The 13,737-nt window shown below is 31.8% G+C and overlaps 1 protein-coding gene across 1 annotated transcript; it reads right to left on the bottom strand.

Annotated features, from left to right (window-relative positions):
* Nucleotides 1-901: 901 nt before the first annotated feature.
* LOC126682658 (probable disease resistance protein At5g63020) lies at nucleotides 902-10,321 on the bottom strand. Its single transcript, XM_050378398.2, has 9 exons — nucleotides 7,647-10,321; nucleotides 5,547-5,651; nucleotides 5,010-5,453; nucleotides 4,776-4,862; nucleotides 4,572-4,642; nucleotides 2,626-2,702; nucleotides 2,187-2,334; nucleotides 1,943-2,092; nucleotides 902-1,542 (listed from the first exon to the last, which is right to left on the bottom strand). The coding sequence occupies exons 1-9, from the start codon at nucleotides 10,168-10,170 to the stop codon at nucleotides 1,354-1,356; spliced, it is 3,795 nt and encodes a 1,264-aa protein (XP_050234355.1). The 5' UTR covers nucleotides 10,171-10,321; the 3' UTR covers nucleotides 902-1,353.
* Nucleotides 10,322-13,737: the final 3,416 nt, after the last annotated feature.

Here is a 13,737-nt window from a genome sequence, read left to right as displayed (position 1 = left end):
TCTTATTGATGTAAAGCAGTACGCTATATATATGCAGACCTTATATCATTTGGGAAGGAAAATTTTCAGCGTCTGTTGGAGGAATTGAACTCATTTATTTAGTAGAATACTGCCTACAGTCTACCACACATACCATTTGAGCTATAGTTCATTGGTGTGTGTGTGTGTGTGTGTATATATATATATATATGCAGACTTGATACATCGGAATATATATTGAGTTGAGCAAAAATCAAACCAAACTCCTAACCGAACTGAAGTTCACTCTTTGGCTCAATTATTCGGTGAAAACGGTATGGTTTCATAGCCAGTTTGAAGAAATTTTGAAGTTGGCTGATGATTCGCTCAAAGGGTTTGTAAAACCAAAATAATCGAAAAACTGAAGAAATCGAAGAAAATGAAAAGGCTTTTGTTTGATTTTATCTTAATTTTGAAACTTTTCTTTTACTTTGCTTTGCCCAAGTTTTTAAGGCTTTTGTTTGATTTTAGATCAAAAGTTACAGATATGTCAATAAATTCAAACCGAACCGAATCGACCAAAAAAATATCAGTTCTGCTACCTGATAAAGATGTAGATCAAAAGTATTGGGGCTTCCGGTTTTTAGTTTAACCGGTTGAACAAATTTAGTAAAAGATAAAACAAATAAAAAAGCGATGGCTTTTAGGTAGTTACGGATAGATTTGGCCGTCGCTAATTCCCTACATCAAACTCAAACAATTCCCCCGGCAGTTTAACAGGTTCAACTGCCAGTTCAAACTTTTTGGACTGGATAGCAACCAGTCAGTCATATACGATTCTTTAATCTGTGGTGTAATCATAAGCTATATCTATTAAAATTATGGGTGCGACATTAATGATTAGGGTCAAGAAAGATTGCACTTCTGGTAGAAACCAAAGTCATTAACAAAAGTAGATGCCCTATAGTTCAATACAAGTAGTTAAATAATAGTAGGACCTTAGAGAATTAAAGAGTACAAGAGCTAGTTAATACATTTTGCCTATGTTGAAGACTTTGTCAACAAACTCCTATACCAAAACTTTTTACCGGCATTCATTTACATTTAAGCCGATCATCTTCGCTATTGCTAATGTTAGCTGCAGTACCACCTAGGGTGATAGTTGAGCGCAAAAATTCAATGGTTAAATTGAAGAAACTTTACAGAAAATTGACCTATGTATCATAATCAATTACTTGAAATGATAAAAACTTGGTTATTTACAATAAAAGTCTGATTTTTCTTGCTTGAGCTAACCACTTTTCCAAGAGTGAACTCCGCAATTCAGAAATAGTTGACGTCTTATGCGAGTGATCCATAAAAAAACCCATCTAGGAATAAATTCCTTTCTTTTCACTATCTTGCCGTGCTCAACTCTTCTTCCATGTGTTCCCAAACTTCTTCCCAATCACTCTCTTCTCTTGAGCGACCGCTCCCCTGAAATGACCCGTATGGTTGTTTAAAATTGTCAAGAAACAGAAATTTGACATCATCGTTGCTCCATATGCGCTCCAAAGGCATATTCCCTTGTAGAGCTTCAACTATCTGCATGGATAAAACAGAGATGATGTATTATTGCTTAGGAAGTAGTTTTGCGGGAGGAGTTGAATTATTCAGGCCTTGTATTGCAAATCAATTACTGTATTAGCCTTTTTTTTAATCACAATGGGGACAGGGAATCGAATCTAAGACTATCAGATCGAAATACAATACTATATAATAATAACCTTTCAAAATTCCAAAGTTTGATAATTACTTACATTCATAGTCGTTTCCATTAGTTTTTCCAAAATTAAAACACTATTTATCTCCTCAATTAAGTATACTCAATTTAATCAACTATATCTTTAATATTATTATGTGCTGTATATAGAATATAAAATTGAACAAATAATTAGAATCAACAACCCAGTTGCTACTTAAATCAACACTACTTTTCACCTACCTCACTCATTTTTGGGCGATCTCGTCCAGGTTTGTAAACACAGGCTGCGGCACAATAAATCATGCGCTGCATTTCATCTTCATTATATTCTTTCTGCAACTTGGGATCAATAAGATAATCATAGTCCCTGGTTCCTAAAACTCGCTTGACCTGGATTTTGATAAACATAAGATTTCGTTATTTGCTCAGAAAATTTTGATTAATCAATCATCTCGGAACTTTTTAAGATGTCATAGTTAAATACCTCAAAAAGTAGATTCTCAGAGTTATAGCGCTCTATAGGTCTTTGAGGGGTTTCACCGGTGATCAACTCCAGAAGCACGACACCAAAAGAAAAGACATCTACCTTATCACTGACCGAGTTCTTTATTAAATACTCTGGATCCAAATAACTACACTCACGAATAAAACATATATATATTTTAGAATACAGTTAACAAACTCATGGAATAAGTATAACAGCTAAAACAAGAACCCGACCAGCAATTGAGCAACTATAACTGCATAGCTGTCAGGGTTAATTACAAGATAATACATGTTAATTTACGAATATTCTCATTTTAACCATTGTGAATTTTACTAATAAATACTTAGTGATGATGGTATTACGTATTCATTGTTAGAACTCATTTCATAATGAAGATGGGAAAAATGAAAATGTAAAGAGCATATGCATATTTTACCCCATAGTTCCAGTGATATCAGCTTCAATATCAGAATCATCATCTGAAAATTCTACTGCAGTTGCAAAGTCTGTAATCTGAACAAAAACATAGAAAGTATGTATGAACATAGATTTTTGTATGACTATAAATAATCTATTGTATTTTAGAATAAAAAAAACCAATCATAAAATGTTCGAGCATGAAATAACATAAACTTAAATCAAATGACAATTAAATTACTGTCACACTGTTCACATGGGTAAGCTAAATAATATTAGACATTTGTATGAAAATTCATATGCAAATTAAGCCCAGCTGAATTTGGTAAAAGTTGATAAATTAAACTCAACTCAGTTCAACTTCCTAAATTAAGTGGGGTCAGCCGTATAAATTCTTTTCTTTCGTTTCGTATTTTTTCGGATCATATTTTCAAACAGGCCCAAAACCTCCAAACCATTTTGAATCACTCTTCTCTAAGTTTACTTATGTCTATCTCTCCCTCACCTAAGACAGATAGGTTTTGGGTTCGAGTCATCACGGGAGTTGGAGTGAAATCCTTTAATCCTCATTTAAAGAGAAGAGGAAAAAAAGTTCTCTGGAACACGCTCGTTACAAATTCTATCTACTCTTGTATGTCAACACATTCATCTTAATATTCCATCTCTATCACATTCATCTTTTAAGTGAGTTGTCCTTTCATTGCCAAACACTTGTTATCAGAACTCATAGCCATCTACACGTAGGGTAAAGAGATACAAACTAAAAGCCGATTCTTGGTATAACCCAATTGTAATGGGAAACTCTTTAATATCTTTTCCAACCGTGTGGACACTAGCATTGCTCTATCATACATATTCTTCAAGACTAACATATAGATTTAATCAAACCAAAATAATCTTATTTGGAACTTTTACAAATAACAAGGCTTAAAATGATGTCAACCTAACATATAGTCATGCATATATGAACCCATATCATGACATGGATTTTGCTTAATCTTCTAAAATGGACACTAAAGTTTTAAAAACTAGACTATCAGAAAGAATATAGTAAATGACTATAGTTATACAATGAATAATTTCATTGATTTTAACCATAAATTGAGCGGTGTGATGAACAAGATTAGCAGATCATCATATAATGAGAATATCGACTTTAATAAGATTGAAAGAAAAAAAACTTTTTTTATTATTGATAGACAACAGTAATATCATCACTTTCCAAATTGAAAATCATGCATTTAATTTTTACTTTTATAGAATCTAATTCTTTATTTAATATTTTGTTGATTTTACATCTCCATTTAAAATTTATTGGAGAAGTGTTGTCATAGATTTTCATTTTTTACAGATTTACTACATTAATAGTTCTAATATTTTATAATTTTTCAAAAAACTAAATATATTAGTAACTATTAAAGGATTGAATATACATATACTTATGTTTTCTTTCTTTAGTTTACTTTTTCTATTAAACTATCAGGATCCATCCAACTAAATTTTAAATGGAAATTCAATTTTGGTATTCTATTGTTTTATTAACTAAAAATGGTATTTCATAGGTTCTAGAATTTAAACCGTGCTCATGCAAGTTATAAACTGAAATAATACTAAATTTTCGGTCGTCGATTTCAGGTCTTGCAGAATTCAAGTTATGAAAATTTTGAGTCAGTTTTGGTCTATAATTATTTCTGCTTTAGATTGTTTTTATCTAAAAAACAATTCGGTCTCTGATCATATAAGTTTCAAGTTGCTTTCAGTTTTTTTTATATATCTTTTTGGGCATGATTTGTCTCAGTCTTGTGTTGTTTTTGACTTTTAATGCAAAATCTGTCAACCGATCAGGTTGAGATCTATATTCTTATGAGTAATCAAAATGCACAAGTAATTTACAAGAAAAATTGAAGGAAAAAATTCTAAAAAAACAAGCTATCTAAAATATAGTTACAATCTCATGAATATTACCTTTGGTTCAAAGTTATAGTCAATAAGAATATTACATGGCTTAATATCCCTGTGAACGATCCTGGGTGAACCTGAAAAATGATGAAAACCATGAAAGGGTTAAAACTGAACTAGCAATTCCATAAACAAAATCAGAATTCACAACACAAAATAGCTAGTTACTATAAGTAAAGTAAATAAAAGGAGTATAAAGAAAACACTCACAGCCTTCATGCAAATATGCCAATCCTTTTGCGGTGCCTAATGCAATTTTCATTCTTTTTGACCAACTAATAACTACTTTGTCCAAATCTGCAATGTCAATTATTTTCCTTAATAATTACAATAACATTAGTACATAAAGTTTTTAGCTCAAGTGAGATTTTAATTGTATCTACAGTTCTATCAGCTTAGGAATTTATAAATATGGTAACCAAAAGCAGTAGAAAAATCACTCACCATATAAGTGATATCTTAAGGTGTTGTTGGGAACAAACTCATAAACAAGCATTTGATGAACTTTATGAATGCAGGATCCGACCAACTTGACAACATTTCGATGATGGATCCGACCAGCGATTTTCATCTCTGTCTGAAACCCCAAGCTTGATCTAGAAGACTCATTTTTAAATATCTTAACTGCAATGACTTCACCATTTGTTAAAATTCCCTTGTACACTTTACCATAACCACCAGCGCCAACTTGGTTTAAGAAATTGTTAGTTGCCTGTTTTAGTTCTTTATAGGTAAAGGGCTTTGGTGAAACAATTACAATACTATGCTTGCCCACACGAGGCTCCAGCACTGATTTCCTTTTCATCATTGAAAGAACAGTTCCTGCAGATGGGACACTCAGGTGGGACGTGCCACTTTTATGTTTAACTGGAACGATTTCATCCTCAACTGGCATTAAGGAATTAATATAACTTAGCATTTGGACCAAATGGTTGTGCAACATTCTTCACTGAAACTAATATAAGGTACATTTAATGATACCTCGAATGTTTAGAGGCTCTAGGTTTTGTTGCTCCTCTATGACTGTATGCGGAGACGAACTCACAGAGTCAGTGGAGTGTTGAACTCCTCCAGGTTCAATGCAATCTACATTAATAATAGTAAAAAAAAATAGAATCCTGGTAAGCATACAGGAACCTGTGAATTTCAGACCAAAAAGACAGTCCAAAACTTTAATAATTTTTGTAATTTGCATAAAACTAAAGGCCTAATTACTTAAAAAAAACCCCACCTTATAACATATTTTCGTTTATCCCCCGACCTAGGAAAAAATTCATTTGTACCCTTCTTTTGATTTTTCGTTTTCAACTGTACCCCAAAATTTTATTTTTTGACAGTTTATTTAATTAAGGCTTAATTGCTTAAAAAACCCCCACCTTGTAATATTTTTTCGTTTATACCATGACCTAGGAAAAAGTTCATTTGTACCTTTTTTTTGATTTTTCATTTTCATCTCTACCCCAAAAAGGGTACAATTGACTATATAAAATTTTTAAGGATAAAAATGTTAATAACAACTAAATAGAAGGGTTCCGCCATATGTTTACTTATTTTAAAAAATACAAATAAGTCTTTCAACTTTAAAAATGTTCAAATTAATCTTCTAATTTATTATTTTTAAATATTTTAATAACAAATTAAATTATTTAAAAAATTATTTTCGGCGTATCATCGTACTCCCCCGATTTATCGAACCCGCTAATTTTTTTTAATTTTTTTTTTATCGTTTTAATGTCGGAGCTGCTCGGAGGAGCAGCTGCTCCTTCCTCCCATTGGGGGGAAGGAGCAGATGGGGAAGGAGCAGATCTGCTCCTCCTTCCATGGAGGAAGGAGCAACTCGTGCTCCTCCTTCGAGGAGGAGCCCGGAATTTTTTTTCAAAAAAAAAATTATATAAATTTAATATTTATTATTAGTTTAATTTTTTTTTTTTGGAAAAGAAGGTATTTTTGAACAATTAATATGATTAATGTCTTATTAGAATAATAGTTAAATTTAAAGGATTATTTTAGCCTTTTTTGTATATGAAAAGAGATCAATTTAGTACTTTGGGGTACAGTTGAAAATGAAAAATCAAAAATAGGGTACAAATGAATTTTTTCCTAGGTCATGGTATAAACAAAAAATTATTACAAGGTGGGGGTTTTTTAAATAATAGGCCTTTAATTAAAGGGTGAAAATATTAAAAATAATTAAATAGAAAGATTATATCATCTTTTTTCTGTTTGAAAAAATAAAAATAAGTCCTTCAAGTTTAAAAATGTTTAAATAAATCTAACAAATTAATTATATTTAAATTTATTATTAAATTACTAAATAAATTAAAAAATATTTCCGACAAACCACCGTACTCTTTCAATTTATACACCGCTATGGATTTTTTGACAAAAAAATTTATTTTATTTTTATTTTTTTCCGGGTCCATATAAAGGAGGAGCAGACCCGCTCGCTCCTCCTTCATATGGAAGGAGGAGCGATCTGCTCCTTCTTCCATGTGAAGGAGGAGCGATCTGCTCCTCCTTGACAGCAAGGAGGAGCAGATCGCTCCTCCTCCTCCTGAGGAGCAGCGGGCTCCTCCTCCTCCGGACGGAGAATTCGAAAAAAAATTATATAGTTTTACGGTTTTGTGTTCAAAAATTATTCATAGGTAATATAGATTCAATAATTATTACAAGTTTAATTTTATAAAGAAGGTATTTTTGTACTATTAATAACATTAAAGTCCAATTAGAATATAGGTTAAAAAATAAAGGACTATTTTAAACTTTTTTCTAAATAAGAAAAGTTCAATTTAGTGCTCTAGGGTAGAGTTGAAAACAAAAAATCAAAAAAAGGGTATAAATGAATTTTTTCCTAGGTCGGGGTATAAACGAAAAAATATTACAAGGTAGGGGTTTTTTAAGTAATTAGGCCAAATTTAAACTACATTATTATTTAATAATAGGTACTGAATGGGTTAACGGAGGTTATCAGTTAACCTATATTACCTTATTTTGCATGTTTAAGGGATTAAGTGTGAGAGAAATAATATTTTAAGCCTTACAATGTATTGCTAAATGCTAAGAGAGAGTTCAGAGCATGACCTTGAAATTTCGAATAGAATACGGCTCTAACATTTTCATCCTCCCAATGCAATTGATCCAACCAGGCTCTGCTTCCTTTAATTTGCTTTAACACGTTTATGCATCGTGAATCGAGTGGAAGCTTCAGTAGTCTTGGGCAGCCAATTACAAGTAAATCCTTGAGAACTGGGAAGTGCAGAATTTGAGGACAAATGCGCTCAAGAGATGGTAGATTTTGTAAACGTAACTGCTGCACACTTGAGAATATTCCCAGGCGTTCATCGATTTCTTTGATTTCCTCCGATCTAAAATCTTTCCCTATAACTTCAAGTAATGATTCACAGCTACTCAAGTCGAGAGTCCGAAGTTTTGGAGCAAAAATGAGCCACTCCAAACTACAGATTGCAGAACAATGACGAATTCGTAGATCACGGAAATTCAACACACAGTAGTGGTCCTTCTCAGTTTCAGCTGCTAGAATTTCACATTCTTCTATGGTAAGTTCCTCCAGATTCACCATTCTTGACAGAATTGAAATTGGTATTTTGAGACCCTTTACTTTTCTAAGAGATAGCTTTCTGATACAACTTTGTAATTTTTCAGAGCTCACCATTCTTTGTATAGCTTGATGACTAAACAGACAAACATTTATCTGAGGCACATATTCAAGGCATTCCAATTCCTCTAACAGGAATGTGTCATCAAAGATTTCATTACCTAACTTGCTAAATAATTGTAGTGAGGAAAGGCTTGAAATCAATCCTTTACATATAATTAGCAAATTTTCAGTATAATCCAAAAGTAAAACCTTCAACTTTTTTAAAGTTTTCACTTCAGTTGGTAGTTCTCTTAAGCTTGTATAAGAAAGATTGAGATATTGCAGGTTGATTAAGACCCCAATACTGCTAAGTGATAATTCATCTAATATCTTGTTTCCTGATAAGTCCAAAACTCGCAAAGCATTCATAGATTGCAAAAACGCTGCTGGAAATACGCTCAGGTTGGTATCCCTAATAAGCAATGTTTGGACCAAGGGACAGGGATTGGAAGGAGGCATCACACCAACCAGACCAGATATTGATATTCTTACAGCCTTTGTCCACTTCTCATACCTCTGATCTTGTAAGAAGATCTCATCCTTCTTTTTGCCATATTCACTAGCTAACCACAAGCCAAAAGCACGATAGACCCTGTGCATACCGACACAATCACTTATTTCATCACTCTCTAATAAGCATGAAAGTTCTAACCTTTTAATAATGTATTCTCCCAAATTCTTATTAGACATATCAAGAAATCCTTCACCAATCCATAGGCTAATTAGTTCATCTTTTCTAACCATTCCAGGTAGTAGGCAACAATACAAGAAACAATTTCTAATGAGAACATCATCCTCCATGCTCCCATAACTAGTATCAAGAATGTGAAATATATGTTTCATACCTGGCAGCCTTCCTGGATCATTCTTTAGCGTGCTTGCTGCAAGCTCCCACTCCCTATGACTCCTCATTCGCCCCATTGCCCGCCCGATAACAACTAGAGCAAGTGGCAAACCTTGGCAAACTTGTGTGTGAATAACATCAGCAAGATATTCCACCTGATCATGATAATTAGCATTGTCTTCTCCAACATTCATCCAGAACAACTTTAACGCTTCCTCCCGCGGCATACAATTCACTTTCACCTTCACTTGAGCTTTCATCTCATTACAAACACCCTCAGATCTTGTAGCAAACACAATCTTAGAACCATTCTCATTACGCAAAGGAACTCCAATTTTTACGAGATCCAACCTATCCCATAAGTCATCTAAAAACAATATAAACTTCTTCTCCCCCAACAATTCCGAAACCACCAAAGCTCTGTCTTTCACACTTTTGACCCTCCATCTCTCATCAGGACTCCCCAACTTCTTATGAATAGCATTCTGAATTCCATCAAACCCTGCTCCTCTACAAACCTGAACCCAAATCACCACCTGAAAATCAAATCCTTGCACAACCAGCTCATCTCTAATCTTGTTCAACAGAGTAGTTTTACCAGCTCCAACCATCCCATAAACTCCAACAACTCCAACACTTTCGTCGCCGAGGCGTCTCCATACCTCCCCCAAATTCGACTCAAATCCCACAGTCGTCTCCACATGAATCACCTCCACAGAATCATGAGGCAGTCTCAGAACCACAGCATCAAAATTACTCTCAATTAAAATCCGATTAACCGTCTCGATCTTATGGTAAACTAATTTCCCCAATTTATAGCTGAATGAACATCTCATCAGACAGCAACACCCGTACTTTTCATTTCGGAGTTTTTCTTCACCCTGGGCGAGTACTTTACTCACCTGTGATTCCAGAAGTTCTGCCCGGTAGAGCCAGTCGACAACTTGGTAAGTAGGCTGCTCGTATGGATTTTCTTGAATTTTAACGCTAGTTTGTATGTTTTCTATCTTAATCTTGAGCTTGTGCAACGCGTCGTTTAAGGCGTCAAGATTGTGTTCCAGTTGACATATGTGTTTCATAGTTGATGAACAAAAGGTTTTCATAGGTAGGATGTGAGATCATTTACCTGATCAAAGAGGAGGAGTATGGAATTAAAGAAAACCAGAAAATTGTGGACTATATGGATGAAGGTGGTTTCTAAACAAAGGAAAAAATTCAACAATGGAGTCAAACAAAACAAAGTTGACTTTCCGTTTTATTCAGAGATACAACTCAAATCATTTGATTTTCATCGCCAAATATTAATTAAATAATTTATTATCAAATTCACTCCAACCACAATCACCATTTCCAACACTAAAAAATACCCCCTCCGTCTTAATAGAGTTGTCTATTTTGAGAAATTATTTTGTCTCAAAATACTTGTCCACTTTTAAAAAATAACTAAATTTTACACTCAATTTTCCTATATTATCCCTATTTAAAATCCATTAATGAATTCATTGAAAGTAAATTGCAAGTGAACCCCTATATTAAATAGGGGTATGATAAGAAAAATAAATAAAATATTATTAAATACTTTTTGTTATAATATTTATATTATTTAAAACTTAATTTTTATTAATATTACTTTAAAAAATTATATTAATTTATTCAAGTTAACACAACCAAAAGACTAAATTAAACGAATATTACATTATTTTATATAATGTTTTTATGTTCTCGTCTCGTTAAATTATTAATATATAACTTTTAGATTATTTTTTTGTAAAATTATTTATATAATATATTTATATTAATTTTAATAATTGATGACAAATAATTATAATATTTTAATATTCTAATGTGTAAAATTATTCTATAATATTATAAATAAATAATATTCATATATTTGAGTTTTTAATTATAAATCGAATCCAAAAAGGGAGTCAAATATTTTAATGAGAGAAAGAGAACTCTTATCAATGACTCATTGGAGAACACTTCTCACCTAATTTAAATTAGGCGATAAATGTTGTAAATAGCCTAAATAGAAGAAGTAGATTTTTTAAAATATTTTGTTTTAAACTTTATTTATCTCTTTATTCCGTTTGTTGGCATGTTTACAATTCATATTTTTTTTATTTATAAAAATATCGTGTCTAGTTTTTTAATGTCAAAAATATCTTTTTTTATTTTCTACCTTTAACGTCATTTTTATCGATTTTTTAAATATTTTTAGTGGTGTTTATAGTATATTTATGATGTTTTTATAGTTTATAGTGTTTTAATGATATATTTTATAGTGTTTTCATAGTGTATTTTATTGGGTTTTTAATATTTATTTTTTTTAACTGAGGTATGTGTATTAAAAAGCATGTTAAGTACAGAGCAATAAGGATAGCTATCAAAAAAACAACAAAGCCAAACAAATAAATAGGAATTAACCTAATGAACCCGGATTTGAAAACGCTTGAAAGTGTTATGGCCTTGGTGTTCGGTAAAGCCTTTTAACCTGCTGAGCCCATTTATGTGCTTCCTCATTGTTCTTCCTTTGTGTATACTGAACGCGTGCCATCGTGAAGGATCGTAGTAGACGCCATATATCTTCACAAATACCCTGGTACGCACCATTGGTGCAGTTTCTGGTGTTGATTATGTTGGATACTTGAAGTGCGTCTCCTTCAAAAATAACATTTGTCCAGCCTTTACTGATTGCCCAGTTTAACGCCTCACGTAAAGCTAGCATTTCTAGAATGCCAGGATTGGGTTTTTAGTATAAATACACCAGCACTTCGTGTATTTATGATACATTTTTCCTAAGAAAACATAAATTAATTTATTGTGTACAAAATCAATAGCATCAAAACAAATTGGAATATAATCATATTTTATTCCTTTTAATGATTGATGGATACCGAATCCTACCATAAGTGTTATGACGCCGAGTCGCAGGAGATCCACTCCCAGACGATATCAAATTTCCGCCCAAAAGGCTAAGTCAGACGAAACCGATGGCCGAATCTATGAGATCCGCCTTGACTGGAATACAATCTCATCCACAAGAATAATACTGAATCCCTTATGACTCAAATAAAGCGCGTCGACCTTGGGATTCAGTCATATCAACATATCTATAAGGATTCTCGAATATATTTCCTATTTGGATACGAACTACAGTTTAGGAAGATAACCTCCAACTTACGAATACGAGACTATTTAGAAAGATGTTCTTAAATAGTACTCATATCTGAATAAGAAATCATACTCCTAATGAGGGTCAAACCCTACTAAATAGGATTCACTTTCCTATTTCAACTTTACAAGGTATACATTCAACTACTATATAAAGAGTTTGAGGTATGTTTAAACACACAATTACATTCATATTCTCAAAACGCCGTTCAAACCTCTAAACCGACTTTAGCATCGGAGAGGTAATCGGACAACCATCGTCCAGTTAGCATTTACCCTGTTTTGCATGTTAATCCACCGAATCAGAAGGTAGACTCCATCAATGATAAATATATATGAACAACATAAAAATTACGCATGACTATAATAATGAAGTTTTCTTGTACACAATACCACCAGAAAAGGACGACGATGATAATGTTTTATTTTCGTGTTAAAATAAAATATTTACTTATTTATTATATATTTGGAGATAAATATAATTTATTTATTTTTACTTTTTTATATCAACAAGTGTAATTTTTGAAGCATCTTAAAATAATCATTCATATTATTATAATTTCTCAAATGAGGTTCGTTTTTTTTTATGGCCCCTAAACATTCGAGTCATGTTTATAATTATCTCTTCTTTTTTAAAAAGACTAGCTTTAGGCCCGTGCGTTGCACGATTTTATTTAATATTATAACTTTTTTTTTACTTTTAAAAAATAAATAATCAGTATAGTTTTTTTAGTTGAATAGTTTTAAATTTATAAATTAATATGTATTTTTTTATTTCCTTTAATTTTAGTAAGTAGTTAGAAAAATTAAAAAGAAATATTAATAAAAAAAATATTAAAATTTAAAAGAAATGAATATGAGAATGATTGTGAGAGTAGTTATATTAATCGAAAGAGAAAAAAATAAAAATGAAAGACTATGGATACAAAAATTAAGATTTTAGAAAATAAGATAAAACGACGATGATAAAATCTTATGATTTTTACCGTTGAACAATACTAATTTTTAACCGGAAGGAATAATACAAATAACTTTAAATGTACTTGCTATTAACCTTTTTTCTTAGTAATTTATTAAAAATATGCTTACGCACCTGAAGATGTACAACAACTATTTTTATTAAAAATATATAATACAAATTATACAATTAGAAGATTATTAAAAACTTCTTTGTAAATAATAAATTTTTGTGGAAGATTTAAAATTTGCAGTATTTTCTTCTATTAAGGTCTGGAGCCCGTCAGAAAAAGTAACTCTTGATATGGCCACATATAATTGTCCATGACTGAAAATCGGTTTCGGAAGATAAAGCCAAACATATTTTAGTGATTGGCCTTGACATTTATTTACTATCATTGCATAGCAAGTCTTCAATAGTTATTGTCTTCTTTTAATGTTGAAATGTCATTTCGACTCATTCTTAGTCATGGTAATTCTTGGTATCAAATCTTTACTTCAAACTTTATTTCCGTTCAAGATTTTTCCTTCTATTATAT

This window comes from Mercurialis annua, linkage group LG5 (genome assembly GCF_937616625.2).
Source record: "Mercurialis annua linkage group LG5, ddMerAnnu1.2, whole genome shotgun sequence".
NCBI classification, from domain to species: Eukaryota; Viridiplantae; Streptophyta; class Magnoliopsida; order Malpighiales; family Euphorbiaceae; genus Mercurialis; species Mercurialis annua.
Note: the sequence above shows the minus strand (reverse complement) of the source record. Positions and strands in the feature narration are given on the sequence as shown.

What these genes read in the sequence shown, in the direction of transcription:
- LOC126682658 (XM_050378398.2), bottom strand. Translation starts at nt 10,170, where the DNA reads ATGAAAACCTTTTGTTCATCAACTATGAAACACATATGTCAACTGGAA. An exon ending in CTTAAGATATCACTTATATG is followed by an intron (nt 4,863 to 5,009) that starts GTGAGTGATTTT and finishes TTGACATTGCAG; the next exon opens with ATTTGGACAAAGTAGTTATT. An exon ending in ACTATAACTTTGAACCAAAG is followed by an intron (nt 2,703 to 4,571) that starts GTAATATTCATG and finishes GTTTTTGTTCAG; the next exon opens with ATTACAGACTTTGCAACTGC.